The sequence below is a fragment of the Suricata suricatta genome, chromosome 5, assembly GCF_006229205.1.
Source record: "Suricata suricatta isolate VVHF042 chromosome 5, meerkat_22Aug2017_6uvM2_HiC, whole genome shotgun sequence".
In the NCBI taxonomy this organism is placed as follows: Eukaryota; Metazoa; Chordata; class Mammalia; order Carnivora; family Herpestidae; genus Suricata; species Suricata suricatta.
Window position 1 is genome coordinate 111,630,377 of NC_043704.1, and position 2,512 is coordinate 111,632,888.

General features: G+C 68.2%; 1 protein-coding gene across 2 annotated transcripts in view; it reads right to left on the bottom strand.

Annotated features, from left to right (window-relative positions):
• The window catches only part of TSC22D2 (TSC22 domain family member 2), a 46,997-nt gene extending 44,913 nt beyond the window's left edge, over positions 1-2,084 (bottom strand). The window contains exon 1 of one of the 2 annotated variants that reach the window (XM_029940057.1): positions 1-2,084. In XM_029940057.1, the coding sequence (XP_029795917.1) occupies positions 1-1,052 (1,052 nt within the window). In that variant the 5' untranslated portion in view covers positions 1,053-2,084. The other variant, XM_029940058.1, reaches the window with a different exon arrangement.
• Between the last annotated feature and the right edge of the window lie 428 nt (positions 2,085-2,512).

Below are 2,512 nucleotides of genomic sequence, written 5' to 3' on the forward strand. Positions count from 1 at the left end.
GCCGGACCCGGCTGCGGCGGCAGGGGCACGCCGGGCTGCGGCAGGGTTACATTCGTCAGTGGCAGGCCCTGTCCGTTGGGCCCCTGCGGGAGGACGCCCGGGCCGGCTCCCTGGGGCTGGCTCGGCTGCGGGGCTGCCATCATCTGCGGCGGCCCGGACGCGGCTCCCGGGAACGGCGGCGCTGGAGCCGCGCTTTGAACCACAGCCCCACCTACGGGCGGCGGTGGCTGTGGCTGCCCAACGCCAAAACTCTGCGGCTGGGCCGGGACAGGCTGGCTCATCTTCTCCGACGGGGGTAGCTGTGACACAGCAGTCAAGGAGCTGTCAGTTCCCGAGTCGGGCCCGTGCGCCCCCGGCATGGAGGCCACCACCACCACCACCGACCCGCCAGTGGCGCCCAGGCCGCTGTCCCGCTCCGCAGTCTGGTCAAAAGTATTGCTGTGCCGTATGCAATCCCCGGACCTGGTCAGGACGCTGCTGTCGGAATCCCGCTCATAGTATTCCATACACGTCCATCGGCCGCGTCGGTAGGGCTCCCCGCTCCCGTGATCCAGCTTGATCACGCGAAAACGGGAACTGCAAGTAGTGGGGGGCTGCACTGGGGCCGCAGTCACTGGCCCGGTGGACGAGCCCGCGACCGGGGGGCCGCCGGGTGCCCCCGAGGAGGGGGCCGAGGTGGTGGCCGCCGCCGCGGTACCGGCCAGCGCCCCAGTCGCGCTCCGGGCCGAAACGGCTCCTCCTCCGTTGGCGGGAGCAGCCGCCGCGGCCGCCAGCTGCCCGTCCAGGAGGAGGTTTGGGGAGACGGTGCCAGGAGTCTCTGCATCCCCAACGTTGTTGAGCGTCTCTTCCGAGGAGCTGCGCTCGCAGACCTCCTCGGGGCCATAATCCGTGGCCCGCGAAACGTCGAATATCTCGGAGGAGACGTCCTCCGTACGCGACTCGTCCGGGTCGTCCAGGCTCTCGGTGTCCTCGGTGATGCTCGTGGCCACCTGGGCCGTGGTGACACTGGTGATCTGGAAGCAGCTCTTCTTCTTGGCCGGCATCTTGGACATGGTGAGGCAGGCTGGAGGGCAGAGAGGCACGCCGGCTCCTCCGCGAGCTTTTGCCGGAAACCAGGAAGGGCAGAGCGAGGGCCCCCCCAAAGACAAAGTCCGCGTCCGCGCTGGGGTCCGAAGCCCGCCGCCGTCAAGTCACTGGCTGATCCGGACGCTGGCCGCTCCGTGAGACATCCTCCTCCCCGTTTCGTTCAGCGTCGGTCTCTACGGCTCGGCCCCCGTCGCCCTCGCGCGGCGGCTCCTCCTTCCTTTTCGCCACCCGCAGTCGCGGCGCCTCAATTCAATCCCCTCAGCGGCGGCGCGAGCGCGGTCCCAGGGGCGGGCCGGCGGCTTCCTCCTCCCGTCTCCGGGGCCGCCGCGGTCTGGCCAGCTCGACGCTCGGCGCGGTCAGCAGGCCGGGCAGGGGGTGGGAGTGGGAGGGCGAAGGGGAGGAGGAGGCGGCGGCGCGAGGGGCGGTGCTGCCCCGCTCGGGCTCCTCAGGCCAGTGCCGGCGTCAGCTCTGGGCTCTCTCGGACGCGGAGGGAAGGGCAAGGAGTGGCGAGTCTGGTGCCGGGGAGTCCTGATTCGGCCAGGAGCGGCGGGCTGGGGCAGGCTGAAGGGCCGCGGACGGGCGGCGGAGCTTCGGCGCGGGCGGGCGGCCCCCTCCCCGACTTTAGCCGGAGCTCAGCCCCAGGGACATGTCGACTGTCTCTGGCGGAAACCCGCTCCGGAGGAAAGCGGGCTCGGTCCTCCCCTTACAGGGGGAGCCACCCCCGCGGGCGGGTGGCGGCGGCGGTCTCGGCCTCCCCTCGCGGCTCCGGAGAGAGTGAGGGGCGGCGGCGGCCCGCTGGCCGGCGAGCGAAGGCGCTCCGGCTGTGTGAGGTAGCGGTGGTAGCTTCTTCGGCTCCTCCTCGATGCGCCCGGTTCGCCAACCCCGGAGAAACTGAAATTCAAACTGCTGAAGCGGCGGCTGCAGCTCCCTCCCCTCGGCCAAGATGGGGCTGAAATGGCCGCGCCAGGGATGCTGGGAGGAGCAGCAGCCCGGCTGCCGCCGCCGCTGTCGACTAAAATGCCGCCGCTGCCGCAGCCACCGCCAGCGCCGCAGCCGCCGCCGTTCCGTGACGCACCGGCGTCGTGACGTAACCGCCCCGCCCCCTCCGGTTTCCTGCAGTTTCGCGTGGAGGCTGGAGGGGGGAGGCGGTGGGCGGGACTAAAGGTTAAAAAAGGGGAGCGGTTTTTTTTTTTTTAATTTAAAATTTAAAAAATTTTAAATTTAGGCTGTAGGTCTTTAAGAGTTGAAGAGCTAAGGACTCTTGAATTCCAAGCCTGGAGAAGCTTTCAGCCGCGCCAGTCGGTTTTGTTCCGAAACACTGGAAGGCTGGATGGAGGTCATGTGCTGTGTCTAATGTTTAGCAGAATCTTACAGAAACAAGGGCGATAGAAATGGGGGTTAGGGAGATTTAGCCAGGATGAAGAGG